Source organism: Haliotis asinina, chromosome 15 (assembly GCF_037392515.1).
Source record: "Haliotis asinina isolate JCU_RB_2024 chromosome 15, JCU_Hal_asi_v2, whole genome shotgun sequence".
Lineage (NCBI taxonomy): Eukaryota > Metazoa > Mollusca > Gastropoda > Lepetellida > Haliotidae > Haliotis > Haliotis asinina.
In genome coordinates, this window is record NC_090294.1 from 13,122,001 (window position 1) to 13,149,043 (window position 27,043).

General features: G+C 37.2%; 2 protein-coding genes across 3 annotated transcripts in view; both read right to left on the reverse strand.

Annotated features, from left to right (window-relative positions):
• Nucleotides 1-4,119: 4,119 nt before the first annotated feature.
• LOC137265754 (E3 ubiquitin-protein ligase RNF4-like) lies at nucleotides 4,120-15,480 on the reverse strand. The gene is made up of 7 exons (XM_067801203.1): nucleotides 15,326-15,480; nucleotides 11,873-11,996; nucleotides 10,907-10,995; nucleotides 10,261-10,279; nucleotides 8,827-8,992; nucleotides 6,830-6,914; nucleotides 4,120-5,449 (listed from the first exon to the last, which is right to left on the reverse strand). Exons 1-7 carry the CDS (start codon nucleotides 15,329-15,331, stop codon nucleotides 5,300-5,302), a joined length of 639 nt encoding a protein of 212 aa, XP_067657304.1. The 5' UTR covers nucleotides 15,332-15,480; the 3' UTR covers nucleotides 4,120-5,299.
• Nucleotides 15,481-20,943: 5,463 nt separating this feature from the next.
• The window catches only part of LOC137266425 (serine/threonine-protein kinase 10-like), a 114,150-nt gene continuing 108,050 nt past the window's right edge, over nucleotides 20,944-27,043 (reverse strand). For both annotated transcript variants that reach the window (XM_067801918.1, XM_067801917.1), the window contains 5 exons: nucleotides 26,822-26,946; nucleotides 26,240-26,428; nucleotides 25,503-25,628; nucleotides 24,908-25,021; nucleotides 20,944-23,428 (listed from right to left, as the gene is read on the reverse strand). In XM_067801918.1, the coding sequence (XP_067658019.1) occupies nucleotides 23,264-23,428; nucleotides 24,908-25,021; nucleotides 25,503-25,628; nucleotides 26,240-26,428; nucleotides 26,822-26,946 (719 nt within the window). In that variant the 3' untranslated portion in view covers nucleotides 20,944-23,263. The remainder of the gene's footprint in view (nucleotides 23,429-24,907; nucleotides 25,022-25,502; nucleotides 25,629-26,239; nucleotides 26,429-26,821; nucleotides 26,947-27,043) is intronic.

A 27,043-nucleotide genomic window follows, 5' to 3' on the forward strand; every position in this document is an offset into this window, starting at 1 on the left:
ATCTTACCACGACATTAATCTTCAAAATTACAAAAATGTCTAGCCATCTTCAGAAACAAATTCTGCTCCATCCTCACTTGTGTCATGCTTACAAGACAAAGAATCTCACCTTTTCCCAACCAATCTAAGTTCAGTGTTTTGATTAGACATCATACTAAGGGACTGTTCATTATCTATGGCTAGGTGGTGTGATGATTATTTAAAGATGGAATCACCCATCTTGAGAGAGGGAGGGGGACTGATTTTGTACCTACCATGCTGGGGGGTCGCTTTCTCTGTACCCAAATTTCAGCGGTTTCATTCACATTGTACATGCTTCTCCAAAAAAGTCATGATAACCACACCTTGCCATAGGTATATGTACAGTCCCTAACAGTTTAACGATAATGCTTTTCTGTACCCAATTATAACATACACTATCTGCTTGATGTAAACTGAGGTCAATCATACAAATAATAGAAATATGTGGTATGATCCAAGTTAAAAAGTGACAGAACATGAGAAGCATTCTGACAATCTAGTATAACAATAGAATGAAAGACATGAGCACGTCCACGTACAAGAGGACTGACTTGTTTAGAACATGAAGGTAGAGACAAAGAACACAATTACATGATGACACAGTTACATGATGACACAGTTACATGATGACACAGTTACATGATGCAAATAGACCAAGTGGTATCATGTCATGAGTTTACTTACAAAACATCAACAAATATGTCATTGATAAAAAGTAAAGTGACACATACGTTTGAATATGGAGTATTGACTAACATAACTGATGTTGAATAAGTTTAAATGTCCATTTTTACAAAACCCTTGTTTCTTGTTTAACACCTATAACCAATGTTCCATAGATACAACACTACATGCTCACACATCAATACAGTAATAATGCCCAAAACTACATTGATTCATATTGTCAATGTGTGTTACTGAAAAGATTTTCATACTGTTTCCCTTTGTTATTGTATTCCTGAAACCGTGCTTTGCTACAGAATCTGATTTTTTCTACGTTGTAGTAATAGTTCAATTCTGTGTTTAATTCAAATAAATGTGGTATTATATCATTTATCTACATGAAATATAGCTGATAAAATTATCAAGTCAAATATAGCATCACAGTGGAAGGATTCTGAAATACTGACTAACATTAAATAATGGAATATTATTCTGTGAACATTTCAGTAGAACCCATTGTGAGAGATTCCTCCAAAAAGATTCCCGATTCACTTTCTCAACATCCCCCCAAAAGATGTACTATTGATTCTAGCTCTGCTTTACAAAATGTACGTTTTTCTATTTACAATTATTGATCTTGATTAAGTATGCATTGATTGGTATAATTCTACGTAGTAGCCTGTATTGCATCCATCTCAAATCAGATGTAGTTTTATATATATTTTTTACCATATTTGATCACTTGTCTTACTAATAATTCCTCTTCCCATTTTTCAAATATCTTCAGAGTTTCTACAGTAATATACTAACCACCAAAAGTTTTGACTCACTTAAAGCAATCACTATATGTATGCATATGGTTACAAAGAAAATGGATTTTTCCACTAACTAGTGGGAACCAACTGGAAACCTTATGCATATGAATTGCACTATGCATGAAATTGCTGAAAAGCATCTACAAATTGGGCCATGTGAACATCTGCGTTTTCGTGTAAAGTTTCAGTGCCAATTTTCACTGAGTTTCATTATTTATTCAACTCATGACAATATTCTTTTCAACATTACGTACATGTATATGTTTTACAATACATCAGTTCATGTGTAAACAGTTCCTTTTCACAGTATGGAATAATAGATTAGAACAGTTCACTGAAGTAAGTGGCTACATTCACACAAGTGATTAAAACCTTTTGATGTGTAGTTTATGTACAGAAATTTCCATCATTACAAGTCAGTAGACACTACAAGTTTGGGTCTGTTAAACACTGCAAAGGTACTGTATAGTTCACCCTACACATAATTTGTGTAATTTGTTATACAGTGTACCTGTAAACAGGACCATCATTGAAATGAAATAAATTTTAAACTACAGACGATTTTGAATAGACACTGGTCATATACCTCAATATACTAATCACAATACAATACATGGATCAATACACCTGACTAAGAACACAAATAACATGAACTGAAAAGATTTTTTTAAATTCTACAGAAAACAAGTATTTGCCACTAACATCGCAATATCCCCACTGCTAAAGAATATAGTATATTCACTACTTTTTACTTTTCATTAACACACAAGATGCATGACATGACTGTCGACAAAACTGAGGACATTAGTTGCAATGTTTTATGGAATACTGTCTTCACATAAGTTCAAAAGTGGACAAAGTGTTGCTGTCATATTGAAAATAAGATCAAGGTCACCCAAGTTATGTGGAGTCTGCCTAATCCCCCAAAGCAGGCTGTCACCAAATTAGAAGTCACTGGGTAGAACAGTTCATGAGATATAGTATTAACAAGAGTTTGAACACAGTAGTGAATGTGTCATGGTGACCTTGAAAATAAGGTCAAGGTCAACAAAATCAACTTGTATATGCGTAATCCCACAATGTAGGCTGTCACCAAATTTGAAGGCATTGGGTACAACCGTTCATGAGGTATCACGTTTGTAAGAGTTTGAAGAGTGGTCAAAGAGTCACAATGACCTTGAAAATAAGGTCATGGTCAACAAAATTGACTGGTGTTTGCGTAATCCCCCAATGTAGGCTGTAACCACATTTGAAGACATTGGGTACAAAAGTATGAGATATCACGTTGCGAGGGGGACAAAAATAAAGTCACTTATATCCAAGTCAGACAGCACCTGACAAAGCCAGTTCAGTCATTTCTTTATATATACAGAGTACTTCATTCACCAAATAGAACTGATTAAGTTGGAAATATTTGGTATTGTATTCATAATATATGTAGCATGTACCGTATGTACTGTATCAGTAATAATAGTTTTAACTCCACATTCAGAAATATTCCAGCTATAACATGTGGCCTGCGAGTAATCATGTCTGAACCAGACAATCTCGTGATGAATATTGCTGGCAATGAATCACATTATCAGGTTTTTGGTTGAACACTAAACCTGTCACCATGCCTGATTAACAGACCACTTTGCTGCTTCAAACCAACTCTTGCCAATAATCCCACATCCAAACCATGCATCACAGAGCCAGTCTAAGTAAACTTAAGGTCAGTATTGTTCTTTATACTGCTTATACAGAATCTAACAAACCCTAGTGGAAGATTGTGCCAGCTGATCTTTCCAAATGACCAGTCACAACACAGTTGAGAAAGTTGACATTTGCACCAACCATTTGAACTTTACCTCGAAAATATGTTACACCAAAAATGGTTGTATCCCAAGGATTCTGTATGCTATTTTCAAATCAATCGATCCAAGCAATGTTTGCTAAAACAGTGAGCAAACAGTGAGAAAACAGTCGCTGAAAATAGTATTCAAAGATGTCAGCTTGCAGAAATATTAGCTCAGGGTAAGCATGTCATCAGAAACCCCTCAGCATATATACAGCATGTCAAATATCTGTGCTTTATGCAGATTTTCCACTGTTGAGAGATCAGTGTCAGTGACTGGTAAATTTTGAAAAGTAAAACCACCAGCCGTTGTCTGATTGGTTAAAATCATTCGGACGTTTCACATTTGAGGTCGCTCAAAGGTTAATTGATGTGACATTCTCCTAGGGTTGTTAAGACTTTGTACAGCAGTGTAACAAATAATACTGTTTACTTTGTCTGATCACAGGGCATGAATTGAATTGTTTCATTTTTAGCTTTAAATGTCTGACTCCATTAAGCTGTCAATCATGGAACCAACTGTATGGTCCCTAGTTGACAAAGAAGGATATAAACTCCCATCTTTAGTATCATCAAAATCTTTTCGGAATACTTCAACTTCAGTGATGGAAATTGGAATGGAAAGATGACAAAACACATATAAGACCGGTACAAAATATTCCTCCATATGCAACAACATCAGCAGATAAACACTGCACATCAATAATGAACATGTCATATAATAAATAGCAATCAGTTTGTCTTGAACAGCACGATCAAGTCAACTTTGTAAACAACAAAGTCAGACATCGCCCCAAATCAGAATGAACAAAACCATTTATCCCAAGCACTGTTGTGCAACAAAATACCATAGCATATGTACAGTGGAAACTCTCTAGACCAGCACTCATCCGGACTGAAGAAATGATCCAATTGAAAGGTCTGCTCAATTAGAGCTGATTCCTATGACTAGAACTAAACCAGTTTCGTCACTCTCAGATACATTGTTGTACCACATGGTTCTAATCAATTACTGCGAACACTGACAATGAAAGACAAAGATTTCAGGTCATATTGACTTATTTAATATTCCTCATGAGTCACTCTTTTCACTAATTACATGTACAAGAATACTAGTACCCATAAGTAAGATTATGATCTTTGCAACAATGTAGCTTCAAAGCAGGATCAAGTGGTGACAATGCACGTCCACCCAACTACTTGCCTCACCCCAGATTAGAAAGCACTGACACACACATACAGTTGAGTAGGTTATTTCATGCTGAGATAAGGAACTAGCTGATGGATTGCAGAGCTTTTAAATGATGTTGAACATACTAGCCATGGCTGGGACTGAGATTTTATGCCAGTGTCGACAACTTGCCGGATTGGAGAGCTGCTGGTTTTGACAGCTTCCACTGTGAAGCACTTCATTTCTCATATTATACATTGTATGATACAGTAAGTTTTAACTTGAAATAAGATTCCATAAAAAGACTCTATGATAACTTGATTTCTAACATTTTATGTTTTTTTTTCTGATGTTGATGTCATTTCAGTTCATAATCAGGCCAAAAGTTGAATTTGGTGAAAACAAAAACAAAAACTGTTCATCAGTTTGGATCTAATAGGAAGTCATTACAAAAAACATGTCAAATGAAACATATCCTTATAGAATAGAACTCATTATTCACATATATTGCACATCATTGTGTAGAGTTACATGGAAGCTGACCCATGTTCTATTAGCAATTGTGATCCACAAAATAGCGACCAACAGTTAATTGTGCTAGAGCACCTTTTCGCTTCAGCACAATGGCTGACCTCTGTATGGTGTTTTGTTGCAATCAAAATGATTTAAGACTTTGAATTTAATATGCAAATCTGACTTTGCAAAGAAAGAATGTTTGAGTTTGTTGCAATCCAAGTTGACTGTGCATGCATGCACAAAGAGATATCACTATTGAAATCATGGACGGTATTATCACAAGAAGAGAGGGTGTGTCTGCCTGTGCGTTAATCGTTTCCGGCATGTGGGGCAGCAGTGTTGAGCTCGGATGGCTTGTCCAATACATTCATCACAGAACAGATGACCACATGTTGTAGACATAATCTGGCGGCCACTTCGGCGAATCTGGAAAAAATGTTAGACATGGGAATGTGAACAGTAGAAAAACACTGAACAGCAGAAAAACACAATTTTTGAAAATACAAAATCTCATAAAAGTAAGCATTCATGTTTATGTCTTCTATTAAAAAAATTGAAAAAAAATAGATACCAGTCTTGCAATTCTTTTGGTGTTCACTATATAATTCAAACTTGTAGCCCATATTGTGCTGGGGACATACATAAATCCAATAATGGTTCTCTAAACAGACTTATAAGCAAGTACTTATGGACATGTTCTCAGTCTTAAATTTTGTTACAGAAGAACAAAACACACATAAAATTTTAACATTGTAAACATATTTTATGCAGAACTTGGAACAAAATTTGAGGTCCTGTGAAAGAAAGTTTACACAGTTCCTCTGAAGTAGTCTTTGTCTTCAGTAATCCACACTTGTCACAGAAGCAACTAATGGGGTCAGGTTGACTCGTTGACCTGGTTGACACATGTCAACTTTCCCAGTAAGGTAGATCAAATGCTCATGATATTGATCACTGGATTGTCTGGTCCAGACTCAATTACTGGCAGCAGCCAAAAAGGTTGGATATTGCTGAGTGTTGTATTTAACAAGAAGCCAGCCACCAACCAAATCTTTTAAATCACAAATTTCAAACGCCCTCTAATTACACAAATTCCAGTGGCTAAGATTATCTTCATAAATATTATTATAACATTTCAAGAGTTTAGACAGCACAAAGGTAGTTATCTGGCAAGGAGGTCAAAGTCTTTAAAAAAGCAGTTATGAAGTTAAGCCTGAAATGGCAGTCTGAAAATAATCAAGGCCAGACCAGACAAAGAGTGATTGATTTATAAGCAATAGATCAAAATGATCCAAAATAAAGGGGTATAACAATATGCTGTGTAATAGGGCTGCAACGATTCAGTTCAATTCATGGAAAATAGAATCTGACACCAATAACCATTATCACAATTTTGATTTGACATTAGAATACCTATCTAAATTATTTCCATGCAGCCAGAACGTAAGTTTGACTCCAGCCCAAGTAGTTTTGAGCACTGAAATAAGGCGAAACATGATTGGTTGACACCAGGCTATTTATCTGATGTGAATTGTTGTTTGTAGACATTGCAAAGTTGATGGTGCATTTCAAAATATAAAGGCTAACTCTGAGAGTTACATGAAATATGATGCTTTCACTTGGACAAAGAATCAAATAAAAATAATCGTGGATCTAGTATTGAAAATCGAATCAGGGCCTGGGTGAATCATTGCATCCCTACTGAGCAACTGAGCCTGAGCACCTAATCTCCATCACATTCAGCAATGATTCATGGGGACAAGTTCTGATGAAGAATCCCTACTATATACCATAATCCTCACACACCTGTTTGTCATCATCCATACAGATGGGACAGGTAATGGTGATGTGCTGAGGAGATGTCACAACTCCAGATCCTTCTCCACTCGGCCTGGAACATGGAACAGACAGCATCATGACACGACAGAATCTTGTTGGTCACTCCATGGCCAAATGCATGTATTGTATTGTTGCAAAGTTTTTCATGTCAACATTATTCTGGTTCCAGTTTGAGTTACTGCTCTAACAAAGAGCTAAAATGTTTAACCAGGTACTAAAAAATGAGTATTACTTGAGCGGTGCATTCACTTGTTAAAATATACTGAGAGTTACCTCCCTTGTTTGAATATTATTATCCCCTCTACCTTAGCAAGCATTGCAGAAAATGAAGTCTCCTTCATGTCTTCAACAATTCCTAAATAGTCTGATGTCTAAAACTAATCCCTACTCAACTCTATTAGAAAAAAAAAAGATGCTAGCTCTATAATGAACAACGACCTGAAACTGAAACTCTCAGTGTTGACAGCAAGCCCAGATCGGCTTGCTGTTACAAAACAGTCAACAGTAAACTAGCTTTATCAAACCAAGATCTGATAAGCAAGGATTGCATGGTGTACATCAAAGATCCACAGAGGAGTTCTGCTTTCAAAAGATCCTATTATCGACTATCGATTATCCTATTATCCTATTCACACTGTGCTGTTTTGCCAAAAGACAGTTTTCCCTGAAAATTATTTCTGTGTTTCTATTTTTGAGAAGATAATACTTCATAATTATTGGGGTATGTTATTTCAAAAATTTTCAAACAGCAACTCAGAATAATGGTAACGTTGATACGCACTTTTGTTTCGAGTGTGTATTTTCTGTATATTTTGTTATTAATTCAGTAATAATTATTATTTGGTCACAACATTTAGTGTTTTGAATATTAAACACGATGGGTCACATTTCGTTTTAATAACTGGTCAACACTTTTAGGATTCTGGTTTTCCGGAATTTATCTGCTCCTAGTTTTCGATGTGTTTACTTCCAGGAGACTTATTCTAGTGCATTCTACAGTGTTGACAATGTTCGTTTGTGCTCGAACTTTTGTGAAATCACTTAGAATATATAAAAAGGCTGGTTGCTGTGTTGAGGGCAACACTCATTCACATCATCGCCAACGCTTGAAAACCCGTCAACGCCTGACCTACATTATCTGCTGTCACACCGATCGCTGTGTTGACATTCTGCATAGTTGATTACCTCTCGTACTGAGAATTTGGTGAGTTTGATATATTATATTTTAGTGACCCATTGACTTAGATTTTGTCTCTCTTGAATTGTATTTGTAATCAGCAATGTTATAAAGACTTGTGACTTTGTATACCTTGCTCTCGTTGCATAATAATACAATTTGAACGGTTATGACTTGTCTTTGTTCTGTTTTGCTGGTTCACAAGGGATTTCTTACATTGTTGTCATGATAAATTCTTAACCGTAACACTTTCATATTTCACATCTACAAGTCACACAATTTACTGATTACTGATTGTAAGGGTTGAGCATTCTGTCCCATTAAATCTGTATACCCTTATAAATGTAGACCTTTCAGTGAGTAAAGTGAGTTTTCTAAGAATTAAACATGTTTTCACTCTTCTAAGATTTGTTCCATCGTCAAGTGTTTCAAACACTAAAAGAGTAGATAAAAAATAGTTGGTGTTCAATTTTGAGAATATGGGAATGATTGCTTGATTCGTTAGTTGCTGTGACCAGTCTTTGATTATTTCAAAACACTGCTAAAAAAAAAATAAACAGTCTGAAATTTACGGTCTATTGCCATCTTCTGCATTTGAATGCTGAGACCAAGTTTGGTGTTGCGATGCTAGTTTCCATCCAAATTCAAATTCCTAGATGTACTGCCATGAGATATCCCTACATTCTTATGAACTTAAAACAGAATCTCCTTCATCGGGATCATATATTTTACATGCAATATTCAAACACTAAACTCTCCAATCACTGACACACGTAACTGCCCTTACCTGTAAGGAGTGCCTGTGGTATCAAATGCAGGGAGGTCTTCATCTTCTGAATCAGAATCCTGATATAATCGTTGTGTTCTTGGTGTTGTCCGCCTAGATATACTATGGCCCCTCCGCCGCCCTCTACTTCTAAATGACCTTGACCTTCTATTCCCACTGATGTCAGCTGCAACAACAACAGTTTTGTGTTCTAATGTATCAGCACTGATAGTAATACTGAAGCAAAATTTCATTAAAACAATTTAATAAATTGAGATTCGTCGGGAGAAATTGGTTTTCAAACTGAAATACATGTGCGATGTATTTATTGTTTAAAAAAAACAGAGCCTCCTCTCATAAGCCCTCAACCTGTGAAGGTCTGGGTTAAAATATTGGCCTTCGGTAACCCATACGTGTCATAAGAGGTGACTAACGGTGTTCAGGCTCATTGACTTGGTTGACACATGTCATTGGTTCCCAATTTAGCTGATCAATGTTCATGCTGTTAATCACCGGATTGTCTGGTCTAGACTTTATTATATATCTGGAATACTGCTGTGTGTGGTGTAAAACTAAACTCACTCACACATAAGCAGTTAATTCCAAATGAAATCTGAATTTCACTTTCGTAATCTCTAACATTTACAACAGTAAGACAACGAATCTGTTTTGAAAATAATGGAGGCAACTCCCCTTGCTAAATCTTACAGTTTGTTTAACAATGCATTCAGCAATATTCAAGCTGTATGACTGCAGTCTGTAATCAAGTCTGGTCAAGACAATCCAGTGATTGATATCATGAATACTGCATCAACCAAGTCAGCGAGACTGACTACCTAATCCTGTTAGTTGGCTCTTATGACAAGACTGGGTTGTTGAAGGACATTTCTAACCCAGATCTTCATGGTTTGTTGAAGGACATTTCTAACCCGGATCTTCATGGTTTGTTGAAGTACATTTCCAACCCAGATCTTCACGGTTTGTTGAAGGACATTTCTAACCCGAATCTTCACAGTTTGTTGATGGACATTTCTAGCCTGGATCTTCATGGTTTATTGAAGGACATTTCTAGCCTGGAACTTCATGTGTAGGTAACTACTGGCACTATTTTACCAATCAACATGATCAGGAGGGCAAGTAATCAGTGTAAAATCTCTCTGGGAAAGGGGCCTATCCTTGGTTTGAAGAAGCTGGGGTAAACGCTAAGTTGTTACACAACCAAGTGCACTGACATGACAGGCACACAACCAGTCACATAACCCTGATCTTCACAGGTGTCTCCAGAGGTAAAACAAAAAGTGGCAAATTTAGAACTACCTCAAATGTAATCAAATTTAAAGTCCTTGTGCTAAATCAAACATGTTATTGTTAAAACTAGGACTCTGAAATCTTCCCTTAAAACTTGTTGAAAGAAAAACTCACCACGGTATTAACTGAAAAGAATAGTCAACTTACCATCAATGGCTGACAGCACCTGTGATGAAAAAAGAATTATTTGAAGGGCTATGCACCAACTTCATCATTTCCAATAAAATCCACTGGTAAGATACTTCACTTACAATTCTAAACAATGGAATGATCAGTTTAAGTAGTTCCATGACAATTACATTAATTAGTCCATCTACAATGTGCTAAATCCACACCCCTGATGACCCAAGATGTCTTTGGGGTTTTAGAAGGTTAATAGTCCCAGGACTAATCTCACCAGGTACCCAATTTCTGCTGGGTAAACAGAGGCAATTTTGAACAAACTCACCTACCTAAGGTGAGACCACTAGGATTTGTTAGACAGTACTGCCATGTAACGAATAATACTGAGCCTGAGATTACTTTGACTGTCAGGATGCATGAATCAAGCAGGATCCTGCTGGTCACCTCCTGAGACAACCAGGATTGACAAAGACCAATACTAACCAACATATTGTTACTAGGCACAGAAATTACACTCCATAAATAATCTGAACCACACAATTCAGTGACTAATAATATGGCCACACAGAAATGTAACTGTGTGTATCCCCATCAAAAGACAGCAACAAACAGTGGACTTAAAACATGAGTTATGTGCTTCATCTGGTTCCAATATCACTAAACAACTCACAACAACTGGGCTGTCATTAACACTGGTCAGGTCAATCACTTCATCATCATCAGTCGTCAGATCAATGCACATGCCATTATGATTTGTATCTGAAACACGAGAACATCAGAACATTCACACCACTTTGTCTGTACATCATTCATGAAAGGCACTTGTGTTTACAGAAGTTTCTTTTTTCTGAAGCCCTCTTTGTCAAAATATTTCGGCCATGTCTTTTAGTGATGTCACTACACACTGATTTTGAGCTAGTTTGCTTGTTGTTTATGCCACACTCAAAAATAAACCTTTCATGCAGAATTTGCAATTTTGTGCTATGGAATTTACTTATTTGAACGTTGAATTAAGATTCAGCTCACTGTCTAAATTTTAACCCGATTTTCTGCAGGTAAATTTGTGAATCTGACATCTTGGGTGGTCAGGCAGTCAAGTATTTCTAATGCTGCCATAAATTATGGGCAGAGGAGGAATATTTGTGGCCCACTTTCTATTGCTAGTTTGTGATTTTCAGTTAACATGGTTAAGCATGAAATACTGAATCTATCCTTTGCATATTGATCATCTAACTTCATGGTGGCTGCCATATTGGATCTATGAGTAGATTCAGCAAGAATTGGGAAATATGGCTGTATAAGAGTGAGTGAGTCAGTGTAGTTTTATGCCACACTCAGCAATATTCCAGCTATATGGTGATGGTCTGTAAAAAAATACAGTCTGGACCAGACAATCAAGTGATCAACAACATGAGCATCGATCCGTGCAATTGGGAACCGATGACATGTCAACCAAGTCTGCAAGCCTGGCATACGTTAGTTGCCTCTCATGACAAGCATAGCCACGTTTCATAGCAAGAATGGGTTGCTGAAGGTCTATTCTACCCTGGACCTTAATGGGTTAATGATGATCATGAATAACTGAGTTAGTACTGAGAGGTTCAGTTACCAAGGAATCTTTTTAACAAAATATTACCTAGATCCACCACATCTGCAGGAGCACTGGCTGTTGAGGAGGATGTTGTATGCCTCAACAGGGACCGAACCTGACTCAGTCGTCTTGTGTGACGGCGACTTGTGCGGCGTCGACTTGAAGGAGTCTGAAGAACAGAAAGTATCAATTATTACTGTTTCCATGGTTACTGTCCCATTTAATACACAAGATCGTTTCCTTATTGTTTATGATTACTTTTGGTTAAATCCAATGCATAAACAATAAACTTAGTTCCTACATGGTTACTTAAATGAACATGTGTGGGTGTCCAGTTGCTTATCACCTATTTCATGTTGCCATCTGACTGTAATATAATGTTAGATGAACATCCTATGTCTACTGGTTTGGTTTGGTTGTTGTTTAACACCACACTCACTAATGCACCAGCTATATGGCAGGAGTCTGTAAAGAATCAAACCCAGAGAAGACAGTCCAGTGATCAAAAGCATGAGCATCATTTTTCGCAATTGAAATGCAGGTCACATGAATCAACCAAGTCAGTGAATCTGACCACTCAATCCCATCAGTCGCCTCTTACAGTTAGCAAGGATTACTGAGGATCAATGCTACCCTGGGGAAGCCTTGTGGTTAAAGAGTTCACTCGTCAAGCCGAAGACTTGGGTTTGGTTCCCACATGGGCAAACCCATTCACTCACTCGATGGTAACATGGATCTACATGGGCTTTATCTCTTGACAATTCAACAAGTGTCATTGTTTGACATCTTTTGGAGTAACATAGTATGGATTCATTGATCATTGTCTCTCCAGGCTGACACACTGTCCGCTATCATTAAATACCCATCCTGTTTGGACTTAAACACGTACAGACAGATAAACTTACAAAGATGAGAGAGTGAGTTTTGTTTTATGCCACTCAACAATATTCCAGCTATATGCATGATATGGTGGTGGTCTGTAAATAATCGAGTCTGGACCAGACAATCCAATGATCAACAGCACAAGCATCAATCTGAGCAGTTGTGAACCGATGACATGAGTCAACCAAGTCAGCAAGCCTGACCATCCGATCCCATTAGTCGCCTCATATGAAAGCATAGTCGCCATTTATGGAAAGCATGGGTTGCTGAAGACCTATTCTACCCCAGACCTTCACGGGTCATTCTAGGTTTTGAAAAAAAACAACTAACTGAAAGAATGAAGACATGACTGCTATAATATTAAATGCCCATAAGAATATCTTGTATTACACCCAAAGAGATGCAGACTAAGGCACATAACATTTCTTACAGCACACATGGTTAATGAGTTAGTGCTTAAGTGAGCCACTGCAGCAGTATTTCACAATGTCACAATGTGACTTAAAATAATTATGAATGATAAATGTGCAAATTTATTAACCTGTCGACAAAGAACAGTAAATGCAACAAGTATATCACAGTAATTATGCAATACAGTTTGCTCTACCACCATGTATAGTGTAATAAAGCACACTTTTGCCCTGAACTATTATTGTTACAGCATGAGAATCCTTGCATCTGAGTGTTTTAACGTTATAACAGTTCAGGGTGTAAGTGTGCTTTATTACACTATACACGGTTGTATAACACAATGTATTTCTTTTCTAAGATGCCAAATCTAATACTTTCTAATGATAATTACGATTAATCTAAGGCAGAAAACAAATGGTGACCTAAATTAAGAATCCTTGCACATGGCTGTTTGTGCTGTTCTACTGATGTGTCTGCCCCAGCTACGTCAAGACAAATGTTACCAGAAAAACAAATGAAAAACAGTTTGATAACCATTTACGTTCGGGTTAAATATCTCCTCTAAATTATTTTAAATGCATCTGTGATTAACCTAAACCATATGGGACAATATGAACAAGGCATATCTACTACCTATGTAAGATTAGATCAGTACATTCACATGGAGTTGACTAGTCAATCGACATTCCACGATTGCATTGAGGGAATGTAAACAGAAACATAATGTTTCCCCCAGTGATGTTAGATGAGTGAATCAACAGCAAACTAAGAAACGGGATGCAAGGGAGCAGTTTACTGTAGGAGGCTGTACAAGGCGATGACAACTGAAAATGCATTGTGATGTTGGTTCAGTTGTGACGTAAAGTAAAAGTGTTCCATAACAAGGGGGAAGGCATTATGACATAATCGTCTAATAAAGTACTGTGGGCGCATTTGATTTTTCACTGAAGCATCTTAAAATAAGAAAACTAGCATATACCTTAAAAATAAGATTTCAAATGAGGAAAATACAATATAAAAAATGCTGAGGATTGCCAAAAACTGAAAGGTAGATCACGATTCTAGGGACCATGTTGACTTACAGTACTTTGGATACCTGCACGGATTTAACCATATATCCATTCATATCTGGGTCTAATCCCCAAAAGGAACATCTAGGGATCATGTTTGACATATCTGCCAAGTTTGATGAAGCTAACATGCATCGTTTAGGAGATCTGCTCCAGACAAGATGACATCCTCATAATCACAGCCTAAATCATATTTCCATGGAAACAGCAACAAATAAAATTCATATCTGTGTCTAACCCCCAAAAGGCATATCTAGGGATCATGGTTGACATGTGTACCAAGTTGGGGGAAGCTATCATGAATAGTTTAGGAGATATGCTTTGGACAAAGTATGACAGATGCACGCATGGACATAACACGTTTCCATATGCCCCTCAATTTTGTTGTTGCAGGAGATACCAAACTGACAAATGTTGGTGGGTCAGTCCAAGGCATTATTAAAAGAGAAGAAAGTTACACAATATATTTTAATTACTGAGGTTGGGTTCCCAGAATCAAGGAATATCAACGAAATAAAGTAAATTCGAAAGACTGGATTTACATTCTGTGAATGATGGGGAAAGAATGCACATCACTGCACATCTCAAGAACCATGGGAACTAGAAAATAACTTACAACATATTGTTTCAAAACCATTTCAGTGATTTCACCTCAATTTCACTGACAACAGGTAAAAGTACTAATGCCAGACAGAATGAAGTATTGATGCATTCTGACTGTTAGTGGTCAACATTCAAATCATCATAATATACCAGTTCATTCTGTTTATTAAACTCTTGGGCCCAAGAAAACAGAATTTGATAATCAATATTCATACTTCTATCTCATCATATAATCCTTTTTCGGTACATCATTTAAAATCTCCATCTAAAAGTGACATCTAATCACACTGATTTCACAGCTTTCTCAATTTTCTATTTCAAATTTCTTGAGTTGTTTTGAAAAAAAACCAAAAACGCCACTTACTGGTCATCTTCAAATATAGGATTCTTCTTACAAGAACACAATAGGAGCATGTATGTGATTTTCGTTTGTGTTTTGTTGTTTTGTTTGTTTTTTCACAGAACGTGAAACTACGTTTTTGAATCGTGTAAATGTTCCGATACATATACAAAAACATTTCAAAAGACTTACACTCATGCTCGTCGTCAGTCTTCTGAACGACACTGGCGCTGTCTACTCAACTGCAAAGAACACTGCTAGATAATAAACAATAATATTACGATGTCTGTGATTTCAATAAAGTGACAAGTTTGTCACATCTTCTCTCTGATTTACTTCTTCCGATCCTGACGCTGAACTTATAAGGGAGATAATCTTTCTCTTGCCTCCTTATGACCCGCTAGAAAATATGAAACTTGTTCCATTATGTAAATACAGAATGTAACACCAGGTCTTTTCTTAACGAGTCCATTATAATTTTCGAGATGATTAGTCTATTTTATGAACAACTCACTTTCTTTTTTAAAAGTAATAACAAATTATGAAGCAAGTGTCCAAATTGTTAAGAAACTAAACCTGTGCTCTCATGAAGTACCAATTCAAGAATCACGTTGTAAGCAATATTACTGAATATCGTTTGTTTTTCGCACAATAAGTCAATTTGGCGTCCTCATTTTTTTCCACCTACCAATGTTCATAAATCCTGATCAGTAATTACCGTCGTAATGTTGTTTTACCTGAACGGTCGTAAGGCAAACGGCCAATGCTGGAGTTAGCTCGAATGAATGAATGTATGAAAGAATGAAATGAATGAATGTATGCGTGTGCGTGAGTGAGTGAATGAATGAATGAATGAATGAACGAACGAACGAATGAATGAATGAATGAATGAATGAATGAACGAACGAACGAACGAACGAACGAACGAATGAATGAATGAATGAATGAACGAACGAATGAATGAATGAATGAATGAATGGAATCACTGAACGATTCCGACTATATATGTTATTATACTGGTTTTGTGCATGGGTCTCTGTAGTACATAGTTATTATTCAGATGATGGTGATAAGCGGGTCTATGTTTCCTTCCTCGCCGGTAGCACTAGAACACATTTGTTGATGTGGATATATTCCAACGTGAAAAGACTACAGGATGTTGTGGTGTGGCCTAGATTAAAACACAACTCAGGTCGAGGACGCGGGTCTGGCTACCTCAGAAGATTGCAGGAACGGTACAGGACGTCCACAGAAATACGAAGACTTGTTCTTCAAACGTCGAGAGACTATTTTTGTTGCCTCATGTGACGCTATGAAATCCTTTTTTTCCCAAAGGATGAGTCCAGAGCACAAGTGTAAAACTAACGAGACTCTTCGACAGAGTCTGTAGATGGCCCGAGGCCATTCTTCCTTGAACAATTTATTTTCTACAATTCATTATTGTGTCAGTTGTATTCAGCGTGTGAAATAGCCACTGGCCCGTTAACCCGAGGCAAGTAAAAATCAGTTCGGTACATCAGCATAGTCACTGGCCCGACTGGTTAGTGAGTTTTCATGAGGCCATTTTGTAAATGTCTCTCTTCGACGGAAGTTAAAACACACTTGTAAATCATGCCAGATCATGGCCAAAACTTGTCATGTTAGCTAACCATATTAGCAACTTAATGGTGAAACCCGTGTCGACAGTCAATTTTCGCGCTCGTGAATTATATCCATTTTGCGATCTAGTAACTTTCAGGCATAGTTAGCCTGGAAATTTGGAAACGCTGTCACACATTGGTTATTTTTGTTTCCAGCATGTCGTCATATTGAAACAAGAACTGGTCCAGAGCTATGGACCGGAATTGTCTGGTATCATGAAATTTAATTTCCTTGATCTGGGTGTGTCGAATCTTTTACATGCATAAATTAGTAGTGTCTTCAGGCTAGTGGACCAGGGGTTGTGAGTGGACACATTTAGCAACTGAGGGTCTTGTTCTTTTCTTGTAGTGGATGTAGATTATCGTTTCTGCAATGTATTTGGGTCGTCTGTACGTCCTGAGTTCACATTTCTATAAGCCTACATGGTCATAATGCTACCCCCGCCACCCATTTAGGAATAGGGGATGATATAATTATATCCACATATCCAAAATAAAACGTAAACACATCTATGAGTTTTAGGGGGCTTGAGGGAACGTTACCCGTGGTCTATGGGATGACCCTTTATTGTCTTGACAGAGGTGAAGATCAGATCCATTATGGCTGTGTCCGTAAGGGCCTGTCATGACATGCAGCCGTCGGAAATGAGTGTGAGCGCGTTACGTTTTACGCCGTTGTACGCAGCGGTCTGTAAATAATCGAGACTGGACTAGATAATCCAGTGATCAGCAGAATGAGCATCGATTTGCGCAACTGGGAAACGTTACCATGTGTCAAACAAGTCAGCGATCCTGACCGCCCAGTACCATTAGTCGCCTCTTACCACAAGTATTGTCGCCTCTTGTGGCAAGCATGAGCACAAGGACATAAGGTCACTTTATAATTTAGATCGTAACATTTAAAATTTCAATTTGAAAACAGATCGTTCTAATGTAACAGTTTTAGTGGCTTTCAGAAGCAAGACTTTAATATGGTGTATTTTACGAGCACTTCACTGGGCACTTGATGTAGTCAGACATGAAGTAAGAGTGATCTCCCCTTTCTAAGAAAATCCATCTGCATCCAATACCATCAATTAAATTACAAAAACTGGGATCACTTATGGAAATAGAAAAGAATATTATTCAAAAGCAAAATCACAATGCCAGTCAAGGCAGTCAATCGTAAGGAACCATAATTATGAAATGTATATTTATTTTGAATGTTGTGCTATTAAGTACAATTAACATGATTTGGTTGTATATTGGAGGTATATAGGAATGGGTGCAGGTAAAAACCAATATATCTTCCTATATCTGTCACACATTATTGATGGAGTGTAAGTCAGAGGTTTTACAATATTAACACATTGTCTGTATTTTAGGAAATGAACCATGTCTTTAGTGTGACCAGTCAATCCAAATTTTAAAATCACCAGGACATGAATACAGTACATTCAGGCCAGTTCATGTAAGTGATGTGCCACATTGTTCATCTGTCATTTCCTTGTCTAAGGGTCTGTTACTCATTCTTCATAAATGCTAGATACCCTCAAGAAATACATAACTAATCTACCCTGAAATCTACTGTGAGGTAGCTTAGTGGTTAAAGTGTTCATTTGTCCCCCTAAGACCCAGGTTTGATTCCCCACGTGCGAAACCCACTTCTGTGTCTCTTGGGCACTACGGAAATTAGAGGGGTATTACAAGATCAAGGCTGAATGAAAGGACTTGCTGACTTTGTCATCATATTCCAAATGTGCAGATGATACTCACAATGATAATCACTGGATTATGCAGTTCAGATACAAATATCACAAATACATACAGCTGGTGCATTGCCGAATGGGGCACAAAACAATGCCAAAAATAAAAACAGGACACTGGTGTTATTTGATTGACTTTACTTTGATTCTATATATTATACAGTATATTCAGGTGAATCCTTAAGGTACATTTTTACAGTAAAAGACAAAGATTTCAAACTATAAATAGCAAGCATAGTTTGCATATATCACAAAGTATGATGTGTTGAGAATTGAGTATGAAAACCAGGGAAAAAGTCCTCTCCACAGACGACTCACTTTATACAAAGCAACTGCGCTTTACGTAATTTATACAGATTTTCTTCGTGTATACATAACCCATTGTGTAAATGTACAGATAAACAAACATTTCTCAATAATTCATCAGAAGCAAAAAACTCAGAAGTTTACTCACAATGGATAATTACTAACTGTTCAATCAGGAAAACTGCTGATACTATTTCCCACACAACTTCAAAAGGTAACACAAGTAAAGATAGCCTAATTTCTAAATCCAATCCAAAACACTACCTACTTATACTTGGCAAGAAAATTAATGTGCAAAGTACCTGAATGTCTTCAATGTGGATCTCTGATAACAAATGAGCAAATGTTTACAGAAAATGGAATACAACCAGAATATCAATGATTCTTCAGAATATTGTGTGCCAGAATTGTGCCTTCTTGCAATACACTGTCTTGCTTTCATTCATTATTATTCACAAGTGTTAAGATATTAACTGGACGATAACTCTACTATTCCCTGTTATTAACATCATTAAGTATACTCTGTGTAATAAAGGAATATTGAAACAATGATGTGAAATATTTGATATGGTATTTAAATGGTTATGGAGTAAGGTGTTCAACAAAATACTGTCAACATATATGGAAACGTAACCATACACAAATTTGCCTTTCTTTGTCAATTCGGAATTCTGATGTACCATTGTAAGTCTTGTCACAACTGGAATTCTCATAATTAGTTCCAGTGACCATAATTCCTTATCCAAATCCATCATTTGAAAGACTTTGTTAATAATATGAAGGTGCAGACACATTTCAGCGTTTTCTCGTGACATAAAACGTCTGAGTTATGAAAAAGATTCTAAAACATTATTTGGACCAATTTCATATTGAGCTTACCAACTTACTCAGTGTGGGTTCTGGGAAGAGGGATTTTATATTATGAACATGAACATCAATTTCATAAGCTTAAAACATCTCTCCATTGGAACAAATAACAGAATACAACTAAATGTCAGCGAAATGAGAGATATTGCAGACTCAAAAGAAAAGTGAACAAAAAAACCTTTAATGCATCTTGACCCCGACACAATGAAAAGAACCTGTGAACTCTTTATGCCTTAACATTTCCTTGAAACAGTGGTAAAATAACAGTTATAACAACTGTTCAGTTTTACATCACATCAAAATATCTATTCTTAAACTATCCAAGAAAACATGGGACTTGGTTGCTTGGTAACGGTTCTTGCATCTGTACTGTAACAATGACTGCTATCAGAACTCACAGATAGTAGAGCTTTGTAAGCCACACACCCAATTACCTTCAACCAGTTTAAAATGGACCCTTGAGAGGTTTTTCAGACCTAGCAGATGATTGAACATTCAAATTAGTGAAAAATGGTCTTCTTCTGTCACAAAGTCATCAATTAAACAAAACTGCGTCACTTGCACAAATTGTGAAGCTAAATTAATGCAAACAAAAACAACTCACAGTATTCTGATTTAATCATCTTTCACATTAATTTAAAGATTTACAGTAATACTGGTACTGCAATGATCTAGTGAGTGTAAATGAAGACGAAGTATTGCAATTGTGGAAGCAAAGTTCACCTGTGCTTGACTCGGACACTACAGGTAGGTTTTGGAATCTTCAATTATGGTCATACAACATCAAGAGGACGAAGATGTCAGAAACACCTCAACAGAAGCACTAAAACAACATCCTCCCTCTGAAAATCAAGTTTCGTTGAAAGAAAGTTTCAAAGCCAGTGCAAAGTTCTGTACAAAGCAAGCTTTTTATAAAACCCTGAAACATAAATATTGTGAAGGAATCACACTTCAGATACTATATCCATACATAACATCTGTACAGGTATGACAGAACATAAAATTACAAACAGCATCATTAACGTCCACTCTCAGAAATAATTGCACAATCTCCCAAATGGTTTCTAAAGGAAAGGATGGTGCAAATTCTCCAAACAGGCATTACACAAGGAGGAATTTGAAAATGAAATCATAAAGAAGTTATATAAAAAAACTGCATAATTTTAAGAAGACAGTGGACTGGTGATAAACATTTTCAGCGATAAACATCTAAAGAAATATAACATGTTATATTGGGATGACCGTTTGACGCTTTTTTCCTCATGACACATTTGACTACTTTCTTTTTCCACTACGTCTATTCTGAAACAATGATTTTCAAAATGATAAGACCTAAAACTTTAAATAACTGACAATCACTGATTGAAATTACCTAAGGTCAGAAAACATAACTCCTCTCCAAATTCTTTCTTTGCACCATACACAATACCACCAGTTCTGTTTGTAATTTTAAGCCTGAAGGGCAAGTGGTGTTGACTGCACAGCCACATAACAAAGGATGAAGACACAAACTCTCGAACACCACTCTCCTTATGGTGCTCTCCAAAATGTCAATAAATGATACTTTTTTTTTATTCCATCAAACTGTTTCATGTAAGAATTTTGTCTTCTATCCAGGCATTCATTTGTGATATCTTAAACCCTAGTCCAGTTAGTTCATAAAGTTAAACTTGTATTCCAGCCAAGGTCTGCACTGAGAATACCTTGGTAAACTGCAAAGTCGTCCAGATGGCTGGACTAGGTCAAGTAAACTTAGGTTTGGTCAAAAATTTGATATTGATTGAAAAAGAAATTGGGATATGAGGTTAACAGGCCTGCAAGTTTTCCATGTTGGAAAATTAATAAACCTTCCTGGATTGACAGTTAAAAACATAATCAATGTTAGCTCTAATCATCAAATTTGTTATCTGGAAATTAACCCACAAAGTGATTTGAAGTTCATGCCTTCAACTTGATTTATCATAAAGAATAGGACTCGAGAAACAAAACAATCGTTATGAGAATGTCAATTTTGGTGTAATTAATTTTTTTCTTCATAAAACTGATTCAAGACCTACTCAAAGTGATTCCTGTGGCTTTGAAAGTTTCTTGGAGAAAAAAAAAAATATAAAAAAAATAACGTGTAACAGATTTCTTCAAAACTTTTGCAGATCGGCACGTGGGAGGGAGCTGTGTGTGAGAGTTGTGTATGCAGTGCATCTCAACACTTTAACAAGTGAAGAAACTAAAGTATTATTCCACATAGAATCATCACAATATGTTCATGACAAAAATAAAAAAAAAATCTGTTCTGGTTCTGTCAGTTCATGAATGTGCCACCAACAAACCATTTATCGACATAAAACTGCTCTTAAACCCTGTAATTATCAGATGTGAGAATAAGCTCACACTATGTCTGCTGACTGTCAGCAACGTGAACATAAAAACATGATCTTCACTGTCTCCTTGTCAAAGTCACAGTCTCTGAATCAGTACTTCAATATTTACAAAATGCCTGTGACACTGACAAACTACTTTTTGAAACATAACTTCACAACTACAGCGAAATATCTGTGTCCTGCACCAAGAGGGTATGGTGATCATTTTCTGTTTCTGAGTAAAATAATTGTTTCTACAAACAGTCTTCAAGTCTACCTTATATACATACTAACTTATGGTGTATAATAAGTGTTATGAATATTTATTCAATAGCATTGTAGGACATCTGCAAGCCCTATTTGTGTTTAGCCCATGTAACCACAGAGATGATACACACATTTCAACAACGTTCCTCCTGGTTTCTGGAATCATACTGACTGAACACTGTACAACATACATCATTAAGAGCCCCAAATCAGGACTCTCACACATCCCATCAATCTCATCCACATGATAACTCTCGTATCATCTCTTGTATGATTTGTAGAAAGTATCCAGTTATCTGCCAAATACGAAAAACTGGTAGACATAACTATGAAGCTAGCTTGTCAAAGAAATAGTTCTTAGGTTGATGTGAAATTACAATTCTACAATTTAGTTTTCTACTGAAAGCATATAGTGCACCATATGTAACTATTTATCCCTCTTGCACATGATGTCACTTCGGAGCACTCATTGTTAGCAGTGGAAGTGTTAACAGTGTTTCGTGCACCAGGAGATAAAGTTTGGCCTCAAGTCTATAGATCTCATTCTTTGGGATGCACCAACATCCAGCACTTGAATCTTACAGATCAACATCAAGACCCTCGGTCTGGTGAAGTCTGAACGGCCCGCATGCACTGATGCAGTTGCATCAGTATTGCATCATCACGTCTGAATCAGATCTGCAAAGAGTCCGGCCATCAGTTACATACTGAAGCTTAACTGCAGTATCTAGCAACTCCATGCACTGTATAGTCACTTCAGCACTGTCACATCACAAGGTAAGTACAAACTCAGCTAATCCATCAGGAAATATTTCAGCTAAACAATCTGCAGAACAGAAGAACCTGCAGAGTGACCTCCCTTGAATCCCCAGATGTGGCTGTGCTGCCGGTAAACGCTGTCCCATCACAGAATGTAAGTAAGTGTGACCAATGTCCCTATGGTCGGAACTAAATCACTGTTGAGTGTCTTGATCGCATTGTGTCCTCTCGGCTGCGAACACTACCCTGTGAAGAGCGGGAATATGGCGGATGGCCATCCACATCTCCTGTTACATATGCACCATAAAACTTTTCCTGTTCATCTCGCTGTCGGGAAAACTCTTCCTCAAGTTTCTGCAATGGAAGTATTTATGCAGTGAGTATTTGGAAAGGCAACAGGACACACTAACAAGATTTGGTATGTAAATTGAAACAAGAGTCATAAGAAGATGACATATCCCCCTGGCCCCCACATATTTGATAGGACAAATCATCCGACAGTTACTTATTGTGTTTTTAGACCAAGTCTGAATTGTTTCCATGGAATTCAGGAAAAATATAAATGCCATATATCTGTAATCAGAAAAAGTCACCATTTCAAGAATTGTCTTGTATATTTGCCAAGATCTTTAGAAAGATATGAAATGGTTTTCGAGTTGTGCTCCGGAAACGAAGTCAGCAACGTGTTCATGGAACCGAGAAAATAATACTTCATATAAACCTGTAAACAGCAAAAGGCACCACTTTAAGGTCTGCCACACATATCTACCAAGTAACACTGACAGATAGTAAGAACTGTTTTGAGTTCTGCTCTGGAAACGGAACACACCTATCACTTTTGAGACTAAGTATGAAATGCTTCCATGGAAACCGAGAACCTAAGAAATCATAAAAACCTGTAAGTAGCAAAAGGCACCACTTTAGGTTCCGACTGAGATATCTACCATGCTTTGCAAAAAAATACTGAACGATTTTTGAGTTCTACTCCGGAAATGAGGCCCATCCCTCCATTTTGAGAATAAGTCCGAAACGTTTCCATAGAAACAGAGGAAATAATAAATCAGAAAAACATGTAAATAGCAAAAGGCACCACTTTATCTACCAAGTTTTGCAGAAAAATATTGAACGTTTTTGAGTTCTTCTCCGGAAACGAAGCCTGCCCCACCATTAGACTAACATCAAAATGTTCCAAGGAAAAACAAAAAAAATAAAAATGTCAAAACTCTGTAAATAGCAAAAGGCACAACTATAGGTTGAGATCATTATATCTATCAAGTTTGGTCTAAAAATTTTGAAAGTTTTTTAGTTATGCTCCGGACACAAATTGATTACGGACGGACGGACAGAGGAGGCGTTGACTATATCCCCCTGCATTACATCCTGGGGAAACAAAAAAAAAAAAAAAAACAAAAAAACCCCACCCCAAACTTGAATGACCTTGAATAAAAGCATATTACCACAAACAAACATAATCAATTTATGAACTGTGGTACAAGTACTAGTTACAAGAAGTTTAGGAATATTCCATACTATCATGCTATGTCATGTATGAAAGAATTGGATGGTCCTAAACATTTTCCACCTGTATAAATTTTCAATATTGTAATACCTTGATGCATAGACAATGCAATGGCTGTCTACTGCCCCATGTTAATTACTTTCTTTTAATTCTATTCTGTTTAATTTCTATCTTTTAATCTGCTTGTTAAATGATCCATATCAGGTTTATTGGCCATAAACAGAACAAACTGCCTTACTCTTGGCCAAACTTATACAATGCATATCCTTAAATGACTGGTGAAGTCTGCTGCTCACAATAAGGAGCAAGATTACCTGTTTTCGTGGTACAAGCTGTGCTTTCCATTCTTTGAGCTCTGAGTCATACTGCTTTTCCACCTCCTTGATCTTCAGCGTCTCCTGTTCCATCAGCATCTTCCTCTTCTCAGCCTACACCATCAACAACAATACATTAACAATCTTGATGTTTGAAGAATGCATTCTATTGACACAACTGTACTGTTTCAATTTACCATAGCCATATTACTTTATGCATTAAGAGAAACCGTGTGATCCCACCTAATTTTTCTGCTTCACCAGACATGTAATAGAAAATTAATGAGTTATGTCCCTTCAACAGGCATATCTGTTATCAAATAAGTTTCTTGTTAAATGCTGCACACAGCAGTTTTCCACCTATTTGAAGGTGCTCTACAAATCAATCAGTCTGGTCCAGACAATCTGACAATGAAGACCATGAGCATTGATCTATTGGGATAAAATGACATCTGTCAACCAAGTCAGCAAGCCTGACCACCCAATTCTGTTAGGTGCTTCTTACAAGCATGGGTTGATGAAGACCGCTTTGACCCCAGGCCTTCACAGAGAGACCTTCTATGTAATGTGACAGTGAAGCTGCAGTTGTATTTACCTGTAGTTGCTCAAGCTCCTTCAGGGCCGACTCATTGCGGAACACAAGGTCATCCCATTGCTTCTTGTGCTTCGACTCCTGCCTTTGTTGCTCGGCCTTCATTCTCTTCTTCTCATTCTCCTCAAACTGAAAACAAGACCTCTAGATTGTACAGTCAGCTTGGTCAAAGAAAGCTAAAACCATGGTAACCAAGGTCTATTAAATGTGATGCTACAACCAAAGTCCAGGCGAGGAGATTCAAAAGTTCTACAAGACTGCAGGAACAACTTGAAATGTCATGAAATACCAGAACAAATTATATTCTGATTAGGTATTTCAGTCAGTGGGAGAGTTGGGTTTTATGTCGCTTTTAGCAATATCCCAGCAATATTATGGTAAGGGAACACCAGAAAAGAGCTTCATCCATGTGGGGAAAGGAACCACTAAGCTATCCCACCGCCCCATTAGGTCTTGGGATGTGGAAGTGATCCATGTAAGTAAGAGAATAATATTTTAACTTCTTTCTAATATAGAACACAATGTTTTGGAGTCTATAATGACTCCTTAATCAGGGGATGAATACATACTGAGTATATACTTCAAAAGGTTAAATTCCTCAATTAAGTTGACATCCATAAAATTTTCATTCATATTCCTATTCATCATGCATGGTTTTAAACCACTGAATAAGTAATGTTTCAACAAAATATTTATTACATGGTGTCATTAGTTTTCTGTAGCCCTCAATAATATCTCACCTGTTTAATCTTCATTTTGTCGTCATCAGGTGTAGATATTGTGCTAAGTCTGAGGCTCTGTTTAAACATCTGTGCCCTGGTCTTTGCCTCATTCTTGAGGATTTTGGGTAGGCGGCGCCTCTCCAGAGCATGACGCTCCTTCATTTCCTCTTCTTTCGCTGAGTTGTAGCGCTTCATCTGGTCGATTTCCTGCCACAGATAATTAACAACACACTCTAAAGCCATTCTTCAAAATCCTTAGCAACATGTACCTACAATGAGAGATCTCTCTATTCACACATTCTGAGTGTCACTACTCAGCCTATCCATTTGGTCCATGCCTACATCCCCCCTGAGCCTTTAAAACAGGTCCATGCCTACACCCCTTTTGAATCTATCAACCAGGTTCGTGCCCACACCCCTTCTGAATCTATCCTTCACGTCCATGCCCACACCCCTTCTCAACCTATGCATCAGGTTCATGCCTACACCCTTCTCAACCTAAGTCACCTGCCAACAAACCCTCGGGAACTGTCACTGAGTTCCCTGTGTACATACACTACCCAACCTTTGAACCTCTCTATCAGGGTCTTGCCCCCATACCTTCTGATGCCTGGTGAGCATTTGATGCCGCTTCAGGAAGAACATCTCCTTCAGTTGCCCCTTGGCCAGCTGGTGCTTCTCGTGTAGCTGCTCTTTCTCCATCTCCCAGATGGCTGCTTCTCGAGCTGGAACAACCACATCAAAACGTAAACACCATACATACATTCCATACACCTTGTTCTTTAATCAGACAATTCTCTATGTTGATTAATACGTCTGTAA